The sequence below is a fragment of the Rhinopithecus bieti genome, unplaced genomic scaffold, assembly GCF_001698545.2.
Source record: "Rhinopithecus bieti isolate Rb0 unplaced genomic scaffold, ASM169854v2 scaffold_7673, whole genome shotgun sequence".
NCBI classification, from domain to species: Eukaryota; Metazoa; Chordata; class Mammalia; order Primates; family Cercopithecidae; genus Rhinopithecus; species Rhinopithecus bieti.
The window spans coordinates 4823332-4846425 of record NW_016806375.1 but is presented as its reverse complement, the minus strand read 5'-3'; the positions used below and the strand labels follow the sequence as shown (position 1 = coordinate 4846425).

The 23094-nt window shown below is 49.4% G+C and overlaps 1 protein-coding gene across 2 annotated transcripts in view; it reads right to left on the bottom strand.

Annotated features, from left to right (window-relative positions):
- ANXA6 (annexin A6) overlaps positions 1–23094 on the bottom strand; it is a 58425-nt gene that overhangs the window by 21471 nt on the left and 13860 nt on the right. For both annotated transcript variants that reach the window (XM_017875743.1, XM_017875744.1), the window contains exons 3-17: positions 18330–18420; positions 17528–17622; positions 16849–16962; positions 15335–15425; positions 14348–14427; positions 12528–12584; positions 11206–11299; positions 10575–10670; positions 9330–9388; positions 7487–7609; positions 6255–6313; positions 4479–4557; positions 2359–2440; positions 1007–1101; positions 247–360 (exon numbers count right to left, since the gene is read on the bottom strand). In XM_017875743.1, coding sequence (XP_017731232.1) covers positions 247–360; positions 1007–1101; positions 2359–2440; positions 4479–4557; positions 6255–6313; positions 7487–7609; positions 9330–9388; positions 10575–10670; positions 11206–11299; positions 12528–12584; positions 14348–14427; positions 15335–15425; positions 16849–16962; positions 17528–17622; positions 18330–18420 — 1329 coding nt within the window. The remainder of the gene's footprint in view (positions 1–246; positions 361–1006; positions 1102–2358; positions 2441–4478; positions 4558–6254; positions 6314–7486; positions 7610–9329; positions 9389–10574; positions 10671–11205; positions 11300–12527; positions 12585–14347; positions 14428–15334; positions 15426–16848; positions 16963–17527; positions 17623–18329; positions 18421–23094) is intronic.

Genomic DNA, 23094 nt, shown 5'->3' with positions numbered 1-23094 from the left:
GGACAGCAGATCCGAGACAGGGGTGAGCCAAGGGTCCACAGAACATCATTTGAGTCTCTGGACTCAGATCTAGTCCTGTAGTTTTCAGTTATGGGAACCAACATCTCCTTCTGTGTTTATGCCAGTTTGAACTGAGTGTGGGAGGAGTTCTACCAAGAAGTTATGGCTAATCCACCTGGGCTTCTGAGGACCACCTGTATCCCCACCGGCACCAGCAGACACTAGACCCTCTGGTGCCAACTGTACCTCCATGGCCTTCTTCAACTGCTTGGCATCGTAATGGGCCGGTGGCATCATGAGCCCCAGAATCAGCCTTGCCAGGTCTCCAGAGATCTCAGACTTCAGGTCAGTCATTAAGTCCTGCAAAGGGCAGAGCCCCAGTCATGCCAACATGAACACTTGCCCACACATGACCCAGGATGGGGGAGATGAAGAGAGAAAACAGGGGTTCCACATGAGGGATCGTGGAAGCTTGTGTCTGTCTTTGCTGATGTTGCACTTATTATTTAGATGAAGCCAAAGAGGGTAGGGAAAAAACAACCAGGAGGAAGACCCACTCTCCTTGACACAGGAGACAGGAACTGGAAGGGAGCAGTGCTGAAGGACACTGTTTCCATCCAGGGGAAAACACACCCCACCTAAGCCAGATGCCACCAATGTGCAATAATCACTGACACTCAGTTGGGGCCTTGAAGCCAGCTCTCTCTGTGCAGAGGAACTGCAAGACGCCCAAAGCACATTGAAAACAACTCATAGCCCTGATCTTGGCCCCATGCTGTGCCTCTGAGGCCACTGAGCATCTCACACATCACAAGGAACTGGGGGAATGGAAAGATACGTCTGCCCAAACCCAGTGCTGGACACACTCTGAGATCACACGACCACACAGGGTCCCACTGCCATGAAGACCCTGGTGCCCAACTGTGCAGAACTGATGGGGACAGGCTGAGCTCAGTCAGGCAAGGTGCATGCATGTCGCACCCAGAGCCAAGGAGGAGGTCCTTACCCGGCCAAAGTGAGACTTGAAGGTCTGCCGGATCTGCTGCCGCTGGGCATTGCTGCGGTGCGTGATGATATCGATGATTGTATCTTCGTCAGTCCCTGAGTCACCAAAGCCACATGCCTCAGAAGAAGGCCTGTGGCTCTCGGCTTTCCCCATACACTGCCTGCTGATGGTCCCTCGTCAGTCTTTGTCAGGGTAGAAGCCTGGCTAGGCGGCCATGTGCTTCTGAGTCCCTGCAGTCTGCTTGCCTATGGCTCAGGCCACTGATTTCTGCTGGGCTCCTCCCTCCCTTTCCTGTTGACACGCTGAGGAACAAGGACAGCTGGGAGGTAGAGAGTACTGGGTTGGGAGTCAGGGCCTCTGAGTTCTAGTTCTGACTCTGGCAATGGCTACCCACCCTGGGCAAGTCCCCTTCCCTTCATGGGACTTGGTTTCCACATCTGTAACATGAAGAGGCTGGAGTAGTTACCAAGGGATCCTTCCAACCCTGACAGTCCAAGTCCTGTTAGCGACTCTATGTCCTTTCTCTTCAACTCTCTGGGAGCTGGACCCTGAGTCCCTCTAACCACGGCAGGTTGACTCTGGAAGGCATTAGGATACCACTTCCTGCTTCTCAGATTAATGCCATCAGCCGCAGACCCAGCACGGGGGTCCTTCACGGCATTTTTACCTCTATCATCCTATAGTCCCAGGTGAGCTTGGCAGATATCATCATTCCCATGAGACACATGGAAAGGAAGCCCAGGAGGTGATGGACTTAACCTAAAGCCTCCTGGGAGTTGCTGTCAGAGAGGGCAGAAAAGGCAAAGAAAGCCAAACCCTAGATGGCCAGTCCCAGGCTGGACTTTCTGAGCACAGGCCCAGCTGATCTGAACCTGTGGGTGCAGTACTCCTCCCACTGGTGCCAAATGTAGGTCTGAAAGACCTGCCCAGCAGGGCACACTCCCATCATAGAACTGGGGTTCTTGGGTTCCAGGGTCCACAGTCCTATTTTACACGTGGGGAAATTCAGACCCAGAGTGGCTGAGAGGCTCACTCAGAGTCATACAGTGAGTCGGCAGCAGAGCCCACACCAATTCTATGATCTGGTACTTTCTTCAGTGCCAGAATACTGCTCCCAGGAGGCTGGGGGACACCTTGGTCCCTGGGAAGGGCTTCTGTCAAGTTCCTTATGAACCCTCTCCTGCCCCTCCTCCTTATACTCCAGAAGCCAGGAGGGTGGAAACTTGAGATCAAGTCTTCCTCATCCTGCAGACTCTAATTGGAAACCTCACTCTGTCCTCTGCCAGCCCATGGCTGAACCCACCACACCTGCTGACCCGAGACCAACCCTGCTCCCTTCCCATCCCCTGTACCGAGTCCCTTCATGGCTTTCCGCAGCGCTTTGGCATCTGCATCAGGGTTGAAGTCATTGGCTGGGCGCACAGTTCCCTTCAGCTGTGAGAAGCAGAAAGAGACTCAGCAGGTGTCTGAAGGCCCCCCTAGGGGCCAGGCTGAGAAACAGCATGCGAGGGTGGGAAGCTCTCCCCATGAGCCCAAACCAAGCGGTGTGGGTGGGGAAAGAGGCAGAGGTGAAGCCACAGCAGACAGACCCTGCACAAGAGCTGAGAGAGAGAGACAGAAAGATAGAGAGAGGGAGAGAGGGACTCAGGGCTGGGAGCAGGGCAAGTCCTGGTCAAGGGAAATTGGCTAGGCTCCTGCCTGCCACAGGAACTGCCTCGGTTCTAGTGCCCCTTGGCTACTTATTCCACCGGAGCCTCCCCAATTCTTCTGAATCCTACTCTGCCCCCGAGACCCCCTCTGCCTCTTAAAGAGTCATTCCCCCTGAAAAGGCAGCAGAAATGTTCTGAAATACCAGAACAGAGTTTCCCAAATTTCAGTCACTCCTGAAGGACTTTCACTTTTCCAAATCAGCACACACAGTATGCCATCTCTTAATGGTTTTATGTAATTCAACTTCTTTTCTGACTCACTTAAATACATCCATGTTTGAAGTGCATTTAAAATTACTCCCAAAGGGCAAGGAATTGTATCCGTTTTATCCTGTTATATATCCCAGGTGCCTACAACAGTGTCTGACATATAATAGGCACACTTAAAAAATAATTGTTAAGTGAATTAATGAGGCTTGGCACAATGGCCCATGCCTGTAATCTCAGCACTTTGGGAGGCCAAGGCAGGAGAATCGCTTGAGCCCATGAGTTCAAGACCAGCCTGGGCAACACGGTGAAACCCTGTCTCTACAAAAATTAGCCAGGTGTGGTGGTGTCCACCTGAAGTCCCAGCTACTTGGGAGGCTAAGGTGGAACGATCATCTGAGCCTGGGGAGGCTGCAGTGAGCCATGATCGTGGCCCTGTACTCCAGCCTGGGTAACAGAGTGAGACTCTATCTCAAAAAAAAAAAAAAAAAAAAAAAAAAAAAAAAAAAAAAAAAAAAAAAAGATGAAATTACTTTTATATTACTACCATGAATTAGGAAGTTGATACCATGTATCATAAACTGACAATTTACCACAAAAATCAATGTAATAAAAACAAAAAAGGTGAAATGCCATGAAATTGAACATGATTCCTCTGCTTGCCAGAAGCTCTGAAACTTAAAGCGAGCTCTCTCAGCTTTCTCTTTGTGAAACAGGAAAATCAGCAAGTGTTGCAGGGATGGTGGCACCAAACCAAGACTTCCTCTTTGACATAATCAGAAACGCTGATGAAATTGAAAAGGAGTGCCTTTCTCATTCACTATGTGGAGTTCTGTATTATTCAACCCTGCCAAACTAAATTCACTTCTCACATCACCTATGATCATCTGCAAAGATCTCTTGACTTATCATTTGGGGAACGCTGTCCTAGAACATCAGAGCTCAAGAGCCCTAAGAGATCACCGAGATTGCCATGTTAACCCCTCACTTTAAAGATGGAGACATAGAGGCCCAGAGGGAGGGGGCATCTTCCAAAGGTCGCATAGTGAGTAAGTAACAGAGAGCTCCAAGGTCCTACACATTTTTGTGTGGGCCAAGTGTTGCAGTCTCTGGAATGGTTGCCTAAAGTACTTTAGTGAAACCTTTCATTCCTGTCCTTTGTGGACCCCCAGTCTGAGGATGCTCCAGAGGACAACCTGAAATCCTCCAGTGCACCCAGGGACGCCCATCTGTTCTCAGCTTTCGTGTCTCTGAGGCCAACTCTTTGGACCCCGGGTGGGACAGGCCCCTCCATGGAACCAGCCAGGTCTCCATTTCAGCAAGTCCTGTTAGTAAGTGGGCCAGAACCCTTTCCAGCGTGTCAGAAGCTAATGCAGAAACCAGGTGTGCCCCTCCACCGATTCATCACTCCAAGGGAGAAAAGGAAGCTTCAGATGTGAGAATCAACGTGTCGGGTTGGCCGCCAGGGGGCAGCTGGGTGCCAACCAGAGCAGCAGGAAGGCGCAAGCAGAAAAGCTGTGGTCAAGAGGTCAAGCAGGAGGAGGGGAAGGTCTGACCTCTACTCGGGCCACTGCACTAAGTTCCCACATCTGATAGGCCACCTGCGCTGCCTCCGGGAAGAACTGGCCAGCAGCACTGGAATGGAGGGGTTTAGGGAGAGGACAGGAAGGAATGTCATCACGGGCAACACTCCACACAACAACACACACACACACACACACACCCCAACACATACACACACGTGCACACACCACACACACGTTAAGCTTTCTTTCTCTCCAGCCTATGCCTCCTCCATTCACCAGGGTCCTCCCTCCATTTACCAGGGTCCTCCCTCCATTTCTGAGAACCTTCCATCTCTCGACACCCCCTGCAATGCTGCCTCTTTTTTTGAGATGGAGTTTCGCTCTTGTCACCCAGGCTGGAGTGCAGTGGCGCGATCTCAGCTCACTGAGACCTCTGCCCCCGGGGTTCAAGCCATTCTCCTGCCTCAGCCTCCTGAGTAGCGGGGATTACAGGCCACACACCTGGCTAATTCTTGTAGTTTTAGTAAAGACAGGGTTTCACCATGTTGGCCAGGCTGGTCTTGAACTCCTGACCTCAGGTGATCCTCCCGCCTCAGCCTCTCAAAGTATTGGGATTACAGGCGTGAGCCACTGTGTCCAACCAATGCTGGCTTTTAAGGGCAGCCTTCCTGGCTGCAAGGTCCAAGCAGGATAGGATTTTTCCAATCTTTCAGCCTCCCCTTTCTTCCTTAGAATTTGAGTGTCTTCTATCCAACTCTCCCCTCTCAAACAGGCCAATGAGCAGGCTATGGCCATGCAAGCCCTACATCTCCTCCTGCAAAGTGCCTGGATGTATCAACTCAGTAATATCTGCTGAACTGCATCAATCTCTATGGTCCTTACCAAAGGTTCACAGGAAATTCTTGCATCCCTTCCGTAATTGGATCTTTGTAAGTCCCAGAGAAAGGAAATCAGAGTGCCTCCTGTTCCCTTTCCAGCACACAAATTTGGTCAAGTAATGCCCCAATTTAATACTCTGGGAAGAGGCCCCCAGGTCCTCCCACTTCTCTGCCTTATTTCTCTCCCTAGTACTCCATAAATGCATGACCTGGGACATATGAATGAATCAGGCTGCTCCTTCTCACTCCTAGGCTTTTCTGTAGGTGATTTCCTCCACCCAAACACTGTCCCCAGACCCTCACTTCACCTGGCTCTTCCCCTTCTTCCTTGGGTCTCACCATGTATCTCCAAAGAGTCTCCCCTTGGTCTGGGCTAGGGCATCTCTGTGTGCTTTTATATACGCTTTCTACATGGCACAGCCAGTTCTCCCCAGCACAGGACTGCTCCCTTCTGGAAACTGGTCTATATCTCCTTCTGGGCTATGGCCTTCATCAGGGGCTTCCTCACAGGGTCTGCACCCAGAAGACACTTAACACATATATGCTGCATAAATGAATATGCAGAGCAGGAATGTTTCCTTTCCCCATTTAACAGGTGATGAAACAGAAAAACCGCTATGAAATAGCAGGGCTTGGATGCTCATTATCTGGTTCCTGGTCCACAACCCCAGACTGACTTTCCAGGTTCACAAGAGCAGACATCTCCATATACAGGAGACCACGCTCACGTTCAGACCACCACATGCTCAGACACACAGATCCACAAGCACAAAAGGTACCAGCAAAGGCCGCCTTTCACTTTTGCAACACTCCTGGCTCAGGGGAATCCCCAGCTCATCCAATTCACCCATCAGGATGCAAGCCAGGAGAGTACCTGCCTGCCACCCCAAGGCCATGCCCTCCAGCCAGGGGCCAAGAAGCCACTTACTCATCATCTCCCCCACACAGCTTCAGCAGAGACTTCTTGTACTCGCCAGAGGTGTCATTCTGGAGAGAAAGAAAGAAAGGTTACCTCTCATCCAGCCCTGGGCTCCTCTCAGGCAAGGAGGTGAAGGTTCTGCACAGCCTAAAAGAAGGGAAGGCTGAATGAACACTTATTCATAGCAGCCCTGGCCCTCCTGTGCTGGTTAATATTGAATAACTGGTTCTCAGCAGGAGGTTGGGGGAAGCCCTAATTTATAGCATTTGCCAATTTCTGTGGTGTAAATACTTCCAGCAATGGACAATTTCAAGTTACCAATATGACTTCACAACCAATGTTCGGAGTTGAGAGGAGATGCTAGCTGCCCTTTCAAGCCAGTGCCCCAGCACAGCAGTGCCACCAGACAGTCCCCAGCCCAGCTCTTCCACATGAAATATGCATGGGAATGGGGTTCCATGAGCAAAAACGTTGGGAAATGCAAAAAATTAAACAAATATATATATTACACAGATGCACATATCCATGTAGATGCATATTCCATATCCCTCTTGGGGCTTCATAATGGACTTCAAAATATGAAAGGCTGTGAGAAGCTCTGAGGTAAAGAAACTGGCTTATTTATCTTTGCTTATTCTGGTTTGTTACAAACTTATTTTCCCATAGAACATTTTGCACATAACACCTAAAAAAATTACCCTTTGGAAACATACTTTGGAGAACACAACTTGGATCTCTATCTCTTTCTCTGTCGCCCCATAAAGCTTTATTTCAGTCATCCAAAAAAAAAGGGAAAACTTCCCTAACTTTACATATGTCTCCTGATAAAGCCTCAGGAGCCAGATGTCCCAGGGTCATCACCAATCACCCGGCCCAGGCCAAAGGTTCCCCATTAACCCTCATTTGTGTTCTTCGGTGTTTCCCAGCCTTCCTCCGGGAGACTGTGAACTCTCACTGCCCTTGGGGCAGAGTCCTCTCCCTTAATTCAGCTTGTGTGTCCTTCATGACCCAGCTCCTGCCTCCGTCTGTAGCCTTACCACTTACAAACACCCCTAACAGTTGCTTTTCTGTTGAATATCCTTAAATTCCTTGAATGAGCCACAAGACAGGGGCTCCTGAAATGTCCAAGAGACTCCCACTTCCTGGGACATTTCCTTTCCCTGGGAATAGTCAGTCCCTAAGCCCTCTGTCTTGGCGAAAAGCTCTATGCTCCCTTCTCTGCCCCCATGAGCTCTGCTGACCTTGATCATGCTGTAGAGGGACTTCTCATACTTGGTCCGGAAGATCTCCCGAATGTCGAGCATGTCCAGCTCACTGCGGGAGACCATGATGCGGATGAGGGTGTTGTCCCGAGTCCCCAGGCCCTGCAAGACAAGTGGGTTTGGGGAACATGGACTTGAGAGGAGGCTAGAGTGCCGATAGCTCCCAGCTTAGTTGAAAATCCTATTTTCATAATAAAAAGTTAAAAATTAGAGCAAAAGAAGCAGACATTGCCATTCCCATTGAAGCTCTATCTATGCTCCTCTTATTGCTTTGCTTTTTTTTTTTTTTCTGAGATAGGGTCTCACTCTGTTGCCCAGGCTGGAGTGCAGTGGTGTGATCTCAGCTCACTACAGCCTCTGCCTTCCGGGCTCAAGCAATTCTCCTGCCTCAGCTTCCCGAGCAGCTGGGAGTACAGGTACCCGCCACTACGCCCAGGTAATTTTTGTACTTTTAGTAGAGATGGGGTCTTGCCCTTGGCCAGGCTGCTCTTGAACTCCTGGCCTCGAGGGCTGCCTTGGCCTCCCAAAATGCTACAATTACACACGTGAGCCACCGCACCCAGCCCTCTCACTGTTATAAACTTCTTCTTCTCTCTTCATGTATAATTTTCACACTTGATTTTCCTTATAATTTTACCATAGCTTTGTAACTCTAAGCAATACACTTAGATTTATACATTTTGGAACTTTGCAAATATACTGCTGTGCATTTATTTTTTTGCCATGCTATTCTTGATGGTCACTCACTGGGTTGTTTCTAGCTTTTTCCTAATACAGGCAATACTGTTATAAGTATTCCTTTTTTTTTTTTTTTTTTTTTTTTTTGGAAGAGACAGGGTCTCACTCTGTTTTCCAGGCTAGAGTACAGTGGTGCGATCACATAGCACACTGCATCCACTGAAGCCTCAAACCTACGGGCCCTGTGCTCCAGAAATCCTCCTGCCTCAGCCTCTTGAGTAGTTAGGACTACAGGTATGTGCCACAGCCCCTGGCTAGTTCTGTTTTTTATTTTTGTAGAGACAAAGGTCTTACAATGTTGCCCAGGCTGGTCTTGAACTTTGGGCCTCAAGTGATCCTCCCACTTTGGCCTCCCAGAGTGCTGAGATTACAGGTGTGAGCCACTGCATGCACGCAGCCTTGTGATGGGCATTCTTATGAATTCATGCATATAGGCAAACATCTCTCTAGGGCTGAGCTGCCCCACCTCATTATGGCACACTGGTGGGCAGAGAATGGCCGACAATCTACTTTGCACTTTTGGAATGGCCAACCAGGGCCAGGAAGGCGCAAGCTCCTGGGTCTCAGGTCTCAGGCCTCAGGCCTCTGGCCTCTGGCAGCAAATGACTGCATTCATTTCCTCCAGTGCATCACAAAAATACTAGTTTCTCTGTGCATCATATGTGTAAAAGCCTGGGAAGCTTTCTCAGAAATACACCCAGAGTGGAACTGTCACAGGGTGAGCATGATGAATCTTAGCAGGCAAGGCCAAAGTGGTCTTGCCTACATACGCTGTATATAAACATTCTGGTTAATACTTTTTCAAAGTCCGAGCTGCCAACCCATTTGGCTGGAGGGATCAGGTGCAGGCTGCCACCCTAAGTCCATCTGTTGACTCATGACATCAGCCAGGTGTGCAGATGGAAGGACATGTGACCAGCAGCATTCCTGGCCCTAGAGCTCACCTGGGATGGAGCGCCTTCACCAGGGTAAGCCCTGTGGCCATCCCTGAAGGGCTCTCTTTGGCCACTGGATCCCAAGGACTTGTCAAAGAGTGCCAGTAGTCCTTTCCCCAAACCTCATTCACATCAGTCCCGCCACGCACCTTCATAGACTTGAAGAGCCTTTCGGCAAAATATTCCGGGGTGCTCCGGATACACTTCACTGTGAAGAGGGAGGAAGAGGTAGAGTTATTCTGGCTTCCACTGAAGGGGGATGGGATGGCCTGACTCCCTCTTTGTTTCTGTTCCTTGAGGACCACCTAGCTCAATACAGGAAGAACCGTGGTTCCTGATAGCTCACAGCCCCAGAGCACCCCAGACCAACCCACTTTTACCGCAAACCCAGGGAATAAACAGGAAATAATCTTGTTGAAATAATCCTGTTGAAGTCCATCACAAAGACAGACCCCCTTTATCTTTCTAGTCCTTTTGGTTTTCACAGGGAATTGAGCTGGGGTGGGGGAAGGGCCTGGGGCGAAGGAGGAAAAGGCATTTGTTTAGACCTGCTACACCAGAAAGGTACTGGCAGCTGAATCATTGTGAATCCCACTGAATCACTGTGAGTCCCACTGGCTGACTACTTCAAACAGGGAGGGCAGGGGATGGCTCTGGGAGGGACAATAAAGGAGCTGCAGGTTTCCCCCAAGAAATACAAACACACAACATATTCCTGACTCAGACATGCTAACTGCTGGAATGCTGGAATTGCAAGGGCTTCTGGGGAGGCAATTAAGGCAGTCCATCCTTCCTGCCCACCCCCCACCCCACTTAATAGATGAGGAAACTGAGGCCCAGTAAGCAGAAGTGACTTGCTCCAAGTCAATTTGGGAGAAGCCCTGGTTTGAATCTTGGCTCCACCACTGACTAGCCAGCTCCTCACATCCTCACATTCTCAGTACCCCCAACTCATTACAAAACTACCCCTCAGCAAATGATCAGCCTTGGTGAGACTCAGTTTCCTCATCTGTGAAATAGAGATCATGGCAGTGGCCACTCCTGGGTCTTTTATAAAGATTACACGCTCAGCACAGTGCCTGGCACGCAGCAGATGCTCCGCAAAAGTCAACTATTATGATCATCATTATCCTCAGCCCAAGTTCAGAGCTCTTTGTCACCTGCCATGGTGGAGAAGGGAGCTGGAGGAAGTCAGTACCTGAGGCTCAAGCCCCTTTCCCTTCCCCAGCCTCAGCCATGCTGCCCTGGAGAAACTTTTAGAATTCACGGCCCACCTGGTTTTCTCCTTCCCAATTCTATACCAAGTAATTCCCCTTTCCATTCTCAGCTCCTTGTTCCTAGGCCAGTGTTCCAGAATCCCCTAAAACCCGCAGGAATCCAATGTCAGGACATACCTACGGCCAGCATTAGCTTCTCAAAGTCCCCAGACAGCTCCCCTCGGATGCTGGCTTCGATCGGCTTCCCTGTGGTCTTCAGATACTCATCGAACACTGCGTCAGACAGAGAGACAGGGAGGTTTGAGAGTGCCTCTGTAACCCCGAGAAGAAATGAGGACTTCAAGAGCAGGGGGGCGCAGTGGCCAGGACCTGACTGTCCACCCTGAAGCTAGGGCTGGTGCTCTGATGGAGGCGACTGGGAGATCACGCACATCACCAGCGTTGTGCAGATGAGCTTCATAGCTGGTGAGGGACTGCACCTCATCCCCTAACATGGAGACAGCACTGGCACTGGAGATGGAAGGCCAAGCATCCTGTTAATGACTTTGCTGAGGCACTGTACAAACCACTGTCTAATATTAGGTTGGTGCAAAAGTAATTGCGGTTTTTGCCTTTTTTTTTTTTTTTTTTTTTAAATTAATGGTAAAAACCACAATTACTTTCGCAACAACCTAATAAACTCAGGACTAGAGTTTGAATTGGGACTGAAGTAGCTGTCATGTTCCATTAGTGGTAAAGAAGAGAGATGAAGAAAGGAATTCTTGGCATAAACCCAAGGGAGCAACTTTAGGTCTTCTCTGGAGCTTACCCAACCGAAGATGCTGCTTGCTGCGATTTCCCAAGATGTAAATGAACTGGGCTTCATCCGTTCCCCATTTCAGTTCCCCTGCCTCGTATAGGTCCTAAAGGGGAAGAGGTGGCACTTGACTGAAAGAGGAAACCTCAGGAGACAGGACACGCTGACCAGGCCACTCAGAACTGCTGCCTGATCCCTGAACACACCAGTAATTGGTAGCCTGGGGACCTCTGCGTATAAAACAGTCATGCATCTTTTAATGATAGGGATACATTCTGAGAACTGCCATTGTTAGGCGACTTCGCCATTGTGTGAGGATCGTAGAGCATGTACACACACCTAGATGGCATAGTCTACTACACACCCAGACTTCATGGTATAGCCTATTGCTCCTAGTCAGCACACCTGTTTGGCATGTTACCTTACCGAATACCATAGGCAACTGCAACACAATGGCAAGAATTTGTGTACCTAGACACATATAATCATAGAAAAGGCACAGTAAAAATATGGGGTTATAATCTTATAGGACTAGCATCATATATGTGGTCCATAATCTATTGGGACTAGCATCATATATGTGGTCCATCATTAACCAAAATGTCATTACGTGGTATATGACTATACCTATATGCCTTTCTTCCTTTCTTTCTGGAGAAACTCCTACTCAACCTTCAAGGCCCAGATTAAGTATTCCATTTTTTCTCAAAGTACTTCCCGATGCTCCCAGGTAGAGTTCTTTTCCCTCCTTTCCTCCCTCTCCTAGGCTCCCACAGCTTTCTGCTTCATTATCACGTTGATCTACTGTATATGATAATGACTTCTTCACATGTCTATCTCCACACTATTGTATGAGCTCCTTAACAACAGGGACTATGTCATAGCATTCTCTGTATCTGCCCCTGTAGTGCTGCTGGCATGTACTGGGTACTCAAAACGCCTGCAATATACAATATATTGATAGAGAAGGTGTTTGTGTGATTAATGTATGCCTGTCTCTCCCAGTACCACTTGATTTTGTTCATTAGTGATTTCCCAACGCTTGGCAGAGTGCCTAGCACATACTAGGTATTTAACTTCAATAATATTAAATAACTGAATGAAGAAAGAAAGCTCCAAAGTACATCTCACCAATATTACATATGGGATGTACCTTTGAAAGATAACTTATATCTTTTCTTCAACAAAGCACCAGTATACATGATAGCTGTGGCTGGGTTATTTCTGGTATTTGATGCAAATGACTTCACCTCCAGCCCTTCCCAGGGCCCCAACCTCTCCCCTCCCGAGGCTCTTCTGCTGTGCCTCAGGGACTTTCAATGGTGCTTATTTACCTGGACGTCCTGTTGTACCAGGTCCTCGCTCACTACGTCATCCTCCTCCCTGGTTCCCTGGGCCGAGAGACAAAGAATATGTGTTTCAAACACTGCAAAGCCAAGCCAGGAGGGAGGCCTGGATGCCAGTGGTGGAGACAGGGAAAGCAGGAAAACCTGGTGGCCCAGATGTGTCCAGAAGCAGTGACTGCTATTGCATGAAGACCACAGTATCTATTTTGTGAGGCAATGAAAGGGTCCCTCCCTCTGGCCTTTCCCTTCATCATCAGGGCTGGGTCCACACAGGAGAGTCCCAAGAACCACCAAGGTTCTTCCAGGTGTCTCCAGCCCAGAGGTAGGCAGAGCCTTGTCCTGAGGACATCTCTGAGGACAGGGCCCCAGGTTCTCGAGGGTCCCTGCCACAGATCCTGGCATGGCCCATGACACTCCTCCAGCAATGATTCCACAGGGGCAAAGGATCTGAACATTTGCATTCTATTAGGAGCTCTTATGCCTAACTTAAAGAATTCACCAGTAAGGATTTGGGCCCAAGATCTGAGCTCACAAGCTACAAAGTCACCAAATCCTAACGATGCTTCTGTTGTTCTGCCCAAGCCCTTTGCCCCACCTGATAAGGAGGCTTACCAATAGGGGAGGATGCACAAACGAAACAGGGGAGAGCAGTACTCAACTCCTTCTTACATGGGCAGAGGTCTGCAGGTGGCCTGGAGAGGTCTACGGCCATCCCTTCTTCCCCCTGGATTGTGCACTCCAGGATCTCAAATCCCCTGGGTTCTCTTTGGGACTGAGCAGAAGACAGGGCTGGCAAGCTTACAACGTGTGCCACGCTGCTGCTTACTGTTAGACCTTGAGGATACAAAACGCTTGACTCCAAGATACAGGGATACGACGCTCCTTTCCAGAAGCAGCAACTTTGAAAATGGGGCACAGGTCACACTATCTCACTCCTGAGGTTTCTCCTGATCATTTCCCAGCTGGTTAATATAGGATTGTTATGGCAATGAGAGGAACAGAGTTGGGAGAAGCTGGTATAAAATGGGAAATGGGGGAGAGAGGAAACATAGTGGTGGCTTAATTTATATACAAAGTTTCATAACCATCTGGTCCTTGGAGCTGAGCTTGAGACATCTCAATGCCTGTTCCCACTGTGCCTGTGGTCACAGAGATACCTAGAGGGCCAGGGAGATAACACTCATGGTGAAGTGAGCAGGAGGTATATGATCTCCAGCCCACTGCAGTCATGCAGAATGCAGGTCTGCGGCTACCATAACTTTCAATACATCAAAATAATACAGAAATCTGGTTTTTGAGCAAAATCTCACAGTTTCCAAATGGTAGCAACTAACTCAAACTTGTTTCGCTTTGCTTCTTAAAACACATTGTATGGGGGAAAAAATCCAACTTGGCAGGTTGAATTCCGCCACAGACACCTATTTGTAGCCTCCTAATAGTCTCTTTGTGATATACTTTGGGTGGGCTGTGAGGAGACAATAAGGCTCAGACGTGGGAGACTCCACACAGCAGCCCCAGGAATGCTGGGGTCCAGAAATGCTGCATGTGCAGCTGCAGAAGCCATGGCAGGAAGGAGGCCCAGAGAGGAGCGGGAGGAGTGAGTGTGGAGAGAGGAAAAAAGTCACAGCAGAAGACACTCCTGGGCACGAGAGGACTGTGTGCCAGAGAGAAAGCGTGTTAGCCAAATACACCTGCCTGCGCAAACCAGGGGAAGCTGACCAGACCCCTGGACATTCAGATCTACACCCAGGTGAGCCAGACAGAAGCCATCCCAAACTCCAGAGGAAAAAAACAGGCTGTGAACCAACCTGGAGCAGGACCACAAGCATCTTCTGGAAGTGGCCAGAGGTGTCGCCGATGATGTCAGCCTCCAGGTCCCGCTCGTAGGCTGCAGAAAGGAACGCAAGCTCTAGTCTCATCCCCAGAGACCTCAGGGATCCAGGATAAAGGCCCCTGATGCCCCCAAAATGATCAGATATTTTTTAAAATTCCCAAACCCAGTCTACGCGACCATCATGGCAAGACCCAGGGTGTATTTTCACAGCTCTTCGTACCGACCATGATGTGATGAAATGGAATCTGTCCACTCTCTCTACCCCACCTGTACCAGGATGGCCCACCTGGACAGTGGCTATAGTTTTCTGATGGTTCTCTCCTCACCTGTTCTCAATTCCTTTACAATTCATGGCAACAAGGGTGGCTGTCTTAAAACCCATAACTGATCATTATACTCCTCAACTTCTCATTAGATTCAGAATAAAACACCATCTGTCTCTTGACCTGCAGGCCCTGTGTGATCCTGCCCTGTCCTCTACCCGTCTAGCCTCGTACCAGCTACCAGGCTCATTTCTATCTCAGGGCCTTGGCACTTGGCATGCCCTTTGTTGGAAAGATCTTCTCTCTATTCTGTATATAATTGGTTCCTCATTTCCTCCCAAGACCTCACTGGCAAAAGTTTGATTCTTGTTACCTTGTTTCCTTCATAACACTTAGCTAAAATACATCATCATTGTGTTTATCTGTTTACCTGTTTATTGTCTGTCTCCTTCATTATCTCATTATCTCATTGGTCTAAGAGAGAGGGACCCCTTTGGTTTTATCCACTACCATATCCTGAGAACCTAGCACATCACCCAGCATGAAGTAAGTACTTATTGGATAGATGAATGGGTGGACAAATGGATCAGAAGAAAGGAGGAGAGAAGGTAGATGGCTAGAATCTTAGTGTCCCCACCCTTGCAATCATCCTCATTTTGTATCTGAAGATCCTAAGTGGCCCCTCCTGCCCATCTCACCATCTTTGTATGCTGCCACCAGCTGGTGCATCTGCTCATTGGTCCGGGAAGCCAAGATCTCAATGAGGCACTTTTCATCAGTGCCAATGCCCTGGGAGAAGAAAAGGAGCACATGAGTTAAGGGCAGGGATGGGAGGCCACTGGACACAGGCTGAGATCAGGTCATAGCCAGGGCTATGACACCCCAGCACTCAGGAGGCTCCTCTCAAGCTCGTAGGCACCGATTGGGAACTGCTGCCCTGAGACTCCTAAGACATGGTTATATGATTTGGATGTGTATCCCCACCAAATCTCATGTGGAATTGTAGACCTGAATGTTGCAAGTGGGGCCCGGTGGGAGGTGACTGGACCATGGGGGCGCTTTCTCATGAATAGTTAGCACCATCCCTGTGGTACTGTTCTCACGATCTTAAGTTCTTGTGAGATCTGGTTGTTGAAAAGTGTGTAGCACTTCCCCACCTCCCCACTTGCTCCTGCTCCCACCGTGTGAGATGCCTGCTCCCTCTTTGCCTTCTACCAAGATTGGAAGCTTCTTGAGGCTTCCCTAGAAGCAGAAGCCACAAAGCTTCCTGTTCAGCCTGCAGAACCATGAGCCAATTCAACCTCTTTTCTTTATAAATTATCCAATCTCAGGTGTTTCTTTATAGCAATAAGAATGGACTTATGAATAAGAATGGACTATGAGAACGGACTAAAACACATAGGTTCTAGTTCTGCCTCTTCCAGCTTTGTGAATTCTCTTCAGAAACTATCTTTTTGGGCCTCAGTTTTCTCATCTGTAAAATGTAGATGATATAGTAGTTGCTCTGCCAAACTCACAGGGAGAAGGAGAAGATAATAATCTCACATTGCTAAGTTCATCAGTTTATAAAATGAACTCATGCTTAATAGCTCATAGAAGACAAAGATCACAGCACTTTATAGACTGTAAAGTGCTAGATATACCTAAAGGGCTTTGTCTCTCTTCTTTCTAGGGGGCAATTCTCTACCTCTACCTCAACCAGGCTGAGCTACTCCTCATACCCTAAACATAGGACCACAACTTCTCCTGCCATTTTTACCCCCTGCAATGACCTTGACACTCCTATCCACCAAATCCTCTCTGGGATTTGGGGCTTACCTTGATCCTATTATCCTTTAAGATGCCCTCTCAAACAACCCTTGGCCCAGGGTCGTGTTGATTACCTTTAGTGTGCCCTTGGCCTCAGGAGTGTTAGACACAATTTGTCTTCATGTCCCTATAACCTGTATCCTTGAACTACAAGCTCCTCGTAAGGGGGTCTGTGCCAAGAGCCCCTTTCATGGGGTGTGCATCACACTGACATCGGTCTGCATCTGTCTGTGTGAAGACCGGGATGCTCCTCTGGGATAAACTGAGATGTGTCTGTGAAGCAGGACACATCTCACGTCTGCTGGGTGGCTATGGGGCTCAGCAGTTGCTTTTGGAAGAGCCCAGAATCTTGCCATTAACCACATCCCCACCCCAGCACACACATACACCCCCCACTTCTTACCGAGATGGCATCTTTAATTTCTTTGGCATCACAATAGGCAGGTGGTCTCATCAGGCCCACAATCAGCCGTTCAAACTTGCCCGTCAATTCATACTTTAAATCAGCAATGAGGTCCTGGTGGGTGGGGAGAAAGAGGAGAGAGAAGAGGAAAGAGGAAGAGTAGTTACAATGGTAAGAATTACACTTAATGAGCACCTACTCTGGCAGGTGCTGGGCTAAGTAATCTCATTAAATCTTCACCCTTGGAGGTATGTACTGTTACCAACCCTAAGAGACAGGCTCAGAGACAACAGGGGTCTTACTCCAAGTCATGCTGCTAGCAAACGGCGGTGCAGGGCCAAGTCCACAGCCCTGTGCCACTTCCCCACCGCTGTCTGCTTCCTCGTTTACCGTGTATCTCTCTCACTATCTGGCAGTCCACAAAGTTGACACCTCAACCATCTTATTCACTACTGCAGCCCTAACCCCTAGCATGAGCCCCGCATACAGCAGGTGCTGTGGGTGTATGAAAGGCTGAAAGACCCCAGCTGATGAGAAGAAAAAGAGCAGGGTAAGGTGTCAGCCCACAGGCTGACCTGCAGTGCCATATCCAGGAAATAACCTGAATGAGCACACAGGTGAATGAAATCATTCTTCCACCACCCCCGCATCCCATGGGCCCTCCGATTGCCGTGGTTACCTTGCCATAGAGGGACTTGTAGCTCTGACAGATCTCCTGCCTCTGCCTGTTGCTCCGGGAGGTGATTATGTCCAGTATGGCCTCCTTGTCACTGCCTGGAATAGGGGACAGCAATCATCATCCTACCCACCCTGCCTCCAGGAAGCCCACCAGGGCCGCTTCCTTCCCTGGACACAGGCCTAGTAGCTCCCTGCAGGCCTCAGCATGAGCCTTCCACTCATCAGGTGCTGGTGTCAGGGGAGAGGGTCAGTGGGGACTTACTAAGTCACGACTGAAAGCGGACACAGCACACACACTGTCTGTGCTCAGAAGACCCTGATCCAGCTCCTCACTGCACAAATCAGAGAATTAAGGCCCAGAGAGGGGAAAGAACTTGTCCAAGGTCTCACAATGAACCTGGCTTAGAAAACCCAGGTGTCCTAACACCCAGTACAGGGTTTTTTTCACCACAAGACAAAGAAGAATATAAGCACCACCTTCAGACTGTGGCTATCTCTGGGCAAAGGCAGCAGGCGGCATTATCAGGAGGGGTATTTACCATGGAAATTTCAGCTACACTAATGAAGCACTAGTTCTTTAGTTTGGTGGTAAATCTATGGGTGAAATTTCTATTACTCTTTATACCTTTTTTTCTGAAACATTTTATTATAACATCATGAAAATTAATAAAAAGAGGAGACCAAAAACAATGAATAAGTGCATGCCACCATTTCACAGATCCCACCACCACCACCAGAAGGGCTCTGGCCTGTGTCTACATTTGGGGGATACCCCGCAAGCTCCCGTGAAGCCTGGCACCCACCAAAGCCCTTCATGGCAGTGTACAGAGCCTCAGCATCCTGGTTGGGGTCAAAGCCTGGGAAGTCATGGATGGAGCCCCGGTGTTTGGCACCCTGTGGAGAGAAAAGTAGAGGGTGAGCTGCCAACCCCAGACTGAGACCAAGTACCCAGTCCCCCAGCCTCGGGTCAGATGCCTACCCTGGTCCAGGCTGAGCTCCTTTCCCTGCAAAATCGACTGCTGGCAACATACACCCTGGGTAGCGGTGTGGATGACTCTCCCATACCACCTGCTGCAACCTGCCCAAAGGACAGTGCCATTTCCCCAAGGGAGAGGGGCTTGGCCAAGGCCTGCAGCCCTGTACCACCTTCCAAAGCATCCAGGAGAGGGTAAAAAAACCTGGCTGAGTGTAGGCGATGAAAATGATGCCTGCAAAAATAGCAAGAGTCTCACACACACACACACACACACACACACACACACACACACACACACATATATATATATATAATTTTTTTTTTAAAGAGATAGAGATGGGGTCTCACTCTATTGCCCTGGCTAGTTTTGAATGCCTGGCCTCCAACATTCCTCCCACCTTGGCCTCCCAAAGTGCTGGGATTACAGGCATGAGCCAGTACATGCAGCCAGTCCCTCATATTTGTACAGCATTTTATGTTTACACTTTCACCTCTGTGAATGTGATTAGTGTAGCCATTTGTAGACGCTCTTAATTTTATTTCTATTACGGAAGCCAAGCCCAAAGAAGAGCCACTTGTGAGAGGTCACACAGAACCCAGACCTTTTCCCCCCGCTCTCCAGCTCCAGGAAACTTGCAGGTGTCAGCTACTGAGGGTGGGGTCCTGGGCACAGGGGGTCCAGAGACACTCTCAGTTCAATGCCAAGATGAGGTGCTGCCCCCCTGGGCCCAGTAAACTGCGCTGTGAACTGGCATCTGAGGACAAGCTGGCTTGGTCTTTGAGGGGAAGGAGGGAAGCGGCAAAGAGCCAGGGGATCCTAGATATCGAACCTGAACCTGAATGCACAATGGGACTGGTTCACAGAGAAGTCAGATGTGGGTCAGTTACATGCCACTGAGAAGTGGAGGGTCTGGGAGAGCAGCCGAGAGCTGGGAGAGTGGAGGATGCCAGAGCCTGTCACTGAGCACACAGCACAGTGACAAGGCACTTCATCTGTGCTAGGCCCTACCCTAATGGCTGAGGAACTAGGGAAAAAGGGGACCCAATTCCTGTCTTTCACGAGCTCCTGGCCCAGTGGCAGAGACAGCCAAGCACATCAATTACTATAAAGCTTGTAGTAAATACACTAAGACAAAAAAAAAGGTAATGTGGGAAAACAGCAGAGGCTGATCCAGCTGCGGGAAATCAGGAAAGAATCCAAAAAAGAGGGAATTGAGGGTGGTCCACACAGACCTTGCCTTCAGGGAGGCAGAGGTGGAGCAGAACGAGCCCTGGACCTGGACTTGGACCTGGACTGGACTGCCTCCCCGCCTCCCCACCTCCCAGTCTCCCCGTCTCCGTGCCTCCCAGTGTCTGCACTGCAGGACCCTGGCCAGGCCTCTGGATGCTCTCTGGTCTGTCTGCAGAGGCTGGCTCCTCTGAGGTATGCATGCGTGGGCGTGGAGTTACTATTTAAAGTTCTGACCAGAAAGGAACACAGCTGTCTTCCTGCCACCTGGGAATCCCCTGCAACCTGATCACACCCCTGGGTAGAGACATAAAGAGTAACACATACCCAGAGCAGGGCGCCCAGGGCAGGGTGCCTTGCAAGGAGCTCGGTGAGGGCAGGATGGAGGCTTTACTGCCAGCGCTCCCCTTGGCCTTACTTCAGACCTCACAACCAGAGCCTGAGACATTCCTGCTGCCTTCTCCACCCCAGCAGGCAGTTTGATCCAGCAACCTGAGAGCAGATACCAGATCCATTCTGCCCACTGCACAGAGACTGACCAAAGCGGGCACTCAAGTATTTGCCACACAAATAAATGAACAAGAACACGGAACAACTGGGGTCCTCCAGGAATTTCACTTCTAAATTCTTTTCTCTTTCTTTCTGGACACCTCCAGCCCAGCAACATCAAAAAAGTACAGCAGACAAGATTAGCTTCTCAGATGGATGGGGAAACAAGAGGTGGCTGGGCGCAGTGGCTCACGCCTGTAATCCCAGCACTTTGGGAGGCTAGGCGGGAGACCACTTGAGGTCGGGAGTTAGAGACCAGCCTGGCCAACGTAATGAAACCCTGTCTCAGCTAAAAATACAAAAATGAGCCAGTCATGGTGGCAGGCACCTGTAATCCCAGCTACTCGGGAGGCTGGGGCAGGAGAATCACTTGAACCTGGGAGGCAGAGGTTGTAGTGAGCTAAGATCGCATCACTGCACTCCAGCCTGGGCGACAGAATGAGACTGACTCTGTCTCAAAAAAAAAAAAAAAAAAAAAAAAAAAAATGAAAGAGAGAGAAACAAGAAGGCTCAGAGGCTCAAAATTATTTCTTTGCAAGGATCCTTAAAGACCTTTTAGTTCAGCTTCCCACTCAGTTATTGAGTCCATGGAGAACAGAGACTGTTGAGAATAAGACAAATCATTCTGCCTAAGAAGAACCGTGGAGCCCCAGCTCTAGCACAGGCTTGGCACAGAGGCTGGAAGGAACTGTGACTGGGCTGAATGAATGGATGGAGACATCCATGATGGCCCAAGCTCTGAGATGGAGGACGCTGAAGGGGAAGACAGTGAAGGGAGACCTCCCTGGCACTGGATCCCTAGCAATGCTGTCTCCAATGCCAGGGCCTCCTGGGACCAGTGTGGAAATATTAAGCTTTGAAAGATGCCACCAGGGGCAGGTCCTCCAGGGTCTGTCCGGGCCCTCTGCAGACTGGCCTGTTGCCATGATTCATGGCTGTTTTTCCTTCCACCTGTCTGGACCAACCTGTCCTAATCCACAGTAGCACCAGCCTCTAACCCACCTCAGTAGTAGGATGTCCCTCCCACGGCTCACTTGGAAAAAGAGAGGGAAAGGACTTTGAGAACCACAAGCTGAGAACTAAATGAGGAAAGTTGGTCTCAATATTACCACCTGTGTCCCAGAAGACCCAGAACAGAGAGGGCAGGTGACATGTCAAGACCACACAGCAAGTCAGAGGCCCAGCTAGGAAGGGAATCCAAGGCTCTTTCTAACAGACCAATCTCTCCCTTCCCCTCAGATTCCATCTGGGTGGGAGATGGATCCCACATATCAACCAGAGCTGGAGATAAGAAGGGGCAACCACCACACAGCCCAGTGCTTCCTCCTGGTCAACCACACCAGCCTGCCCCTCTCCTTGAATACTGAAACATTTGAGTTATTGCCCTGTGCTGTTGCCTCTCTGCCATTTTGACCCTATATTCAAGGATATAAAAAGGCAGCAATGCTGTCCAATCCACAGCATCCTAAGTGCTTCTCACACTCAGATACTCACACTTCCAGGGCAGCTAGGGCTACCCTACCATTCATTCAATCAATCAATCAAGCAAGCAAGTGACATTTACTGAGAGTCTACTAAGTAGATGCTTAGGACCAAGGACCAGTAAGAGCTCAGAATCTGGTAGAGAGATACATGACAACTTCAACTACAAGGCGGTGTGGTGGCTACGAGGCTAAGGGCAGCACGGGAGCTAGGAGATATTTCCCTTAGAAGCTCTAGGAGGACAGGGACTGTGTCTCTCTTGCTCACTGATGCATTTCTAGCACCAAGTACAGGGCCTGGAGCAATCAAGCACTCACTGAATATTTGTTTCATGAATGGATGGATGAATGACTGTGAATATATTGCAACCAGATCAGAGAAGGTTTTCTGGAGGTGATGTCTAAGCTGAGTCCTGAGGGATGAGCAACAGGCTAGCCCCGAGGAGTAGAGGAGGGAGGGGAAAGGTGAAGAGGAAGAAGGCATCACACAGAGGAGACACATGGCAAAGGCCTGGAGGGAAGCAAGAGGCACTTGGGAAGGCCAGCCCAGAGTCTCCAGTGCTCAGAGCAGACACTGGGTGTCACTAAGATCATCCACTAGAAGTGGGGAAGGCAAAGAGATGAGGCTGGAGAAGATGATGGGGTAAACAATTCAGACTCTTGTAATGCTGGCAAGGGCAGCTCTAGCCCTGCTGGGCTAGCCTGTGCACAACACCTAAGCCAGGATCTGGGTAAGGCAAGGCTCTGGCACCCTGGCATTGTTTTCCTTATTTTTTTTTTTTTTTTTTTTTTTGAGACGGAGTCTCGCTCTGTCACCCAGGTTGGAGTGCTGTGGCTGGATCTCAGCTCACTGCAAGCTCCGCCTCCCGGGTTCAAGCCATTCTCCTGCCTCAGCCTCCCGGGTAGCTGGGACTACAGGCGCCACCACCTCGCCCGGCTAGTTTTTTGTAGTTTTTAGTAGAGACGGAGTTTCACCGTGTTAGCCAGGATGGTCTCAATCTCCTGACCTCGTGATCCACCACGCCCGGCCGTTTTCCTTATGTATTAAACAAAGCTGGCAAGTTACATGGCTCAACCTAGTAAAGAATGCCAAATACTAGGGACAGGGTTTTGAGTGGCCAGCTTTAGTTTTCCTTATGTATTAAACAAAGCTGGCCACTCAAAACCCTGTCCCTAGTATTTGGCATTCTTTACTAGGTTGAGCCATGTAACTTGCCTTGTAGGTAGATTAAAAACAGTCAAATAGCAGCAGATTTCAAATGGTTCAAATCAATACCTGTCTGGTTGATATGTAGCATCTAGAAACTATTTTAACCTGTCTGCTGGGGTGGAGG